This window comes from Trypanosoma theileri, assembly GCF_002087225.1.
Source record: "Trypanosoma theileri isolate Edinburgh chromosome Unknown TM35_Tth_38_V1, whole genome shotgun sequence".
In the NCBI taxonomy this organism is placed as follows: Eukaryota; Euglenozoa; class Kinetoplastea; order Trypanosomatida; family Trypanosomatidae; genus Trypanosoma; species Trypanosoma theileri.
Window position 1 is genome coordinate 27,607 of NW_021639880.1, and position 277 is coordinate 27,883.

The 277-nt window shown below is 48.0% G+C and overlaps 1 protein-coding gene across 1 annotated transcript; it reads left to right on the forward strand.

Moving 5' to 3' along the window:
• Positions 1 to 2: 2 nt before the first annotated feature.
• TM35_000381130 (uncharacterized protein) lies at positions 3 to 275 on the forward strand (the record flags this gene model as incomplete). The annotated part of the gene is made up of 1 exon (XM_029029527.1): positions 3 to 275. A coding segment is annotated over one exon (273 nt), but the record flags the coding sequence as incomplete, so codon positions are not given.
• Between the last annotated feature and the right edge of the window lie 2 nt (positions 276 to 277).

Consider the following 277-nt stretch of genomic DNA (forward strand, 5'->3'; position numbering starts at 1 on the left):
CTATTTGCAACGAAGCACGACGTAAGGCTGTAGAGGAAGAAACCAGACGCAAGGCAGAAGAAGAGGAAGAGGCCAGACGCAAGGCTGAAGAAGAGGAAGCCAGACGCAAGGCTGAAGAGGAAGAAGAGGCTAGACGCAAAGCTGAAGAAGAAGCTAGACGCAAGGCTGAAGAAGAGGAAAAGGCTGAACGCAAGGCTGTAGAAGAAATGCACAGCGGTGCATTGAAACAAAAGGCTGTAACAGCAAATTTGCTCTCTGATATCTGTGAATCTGTTTT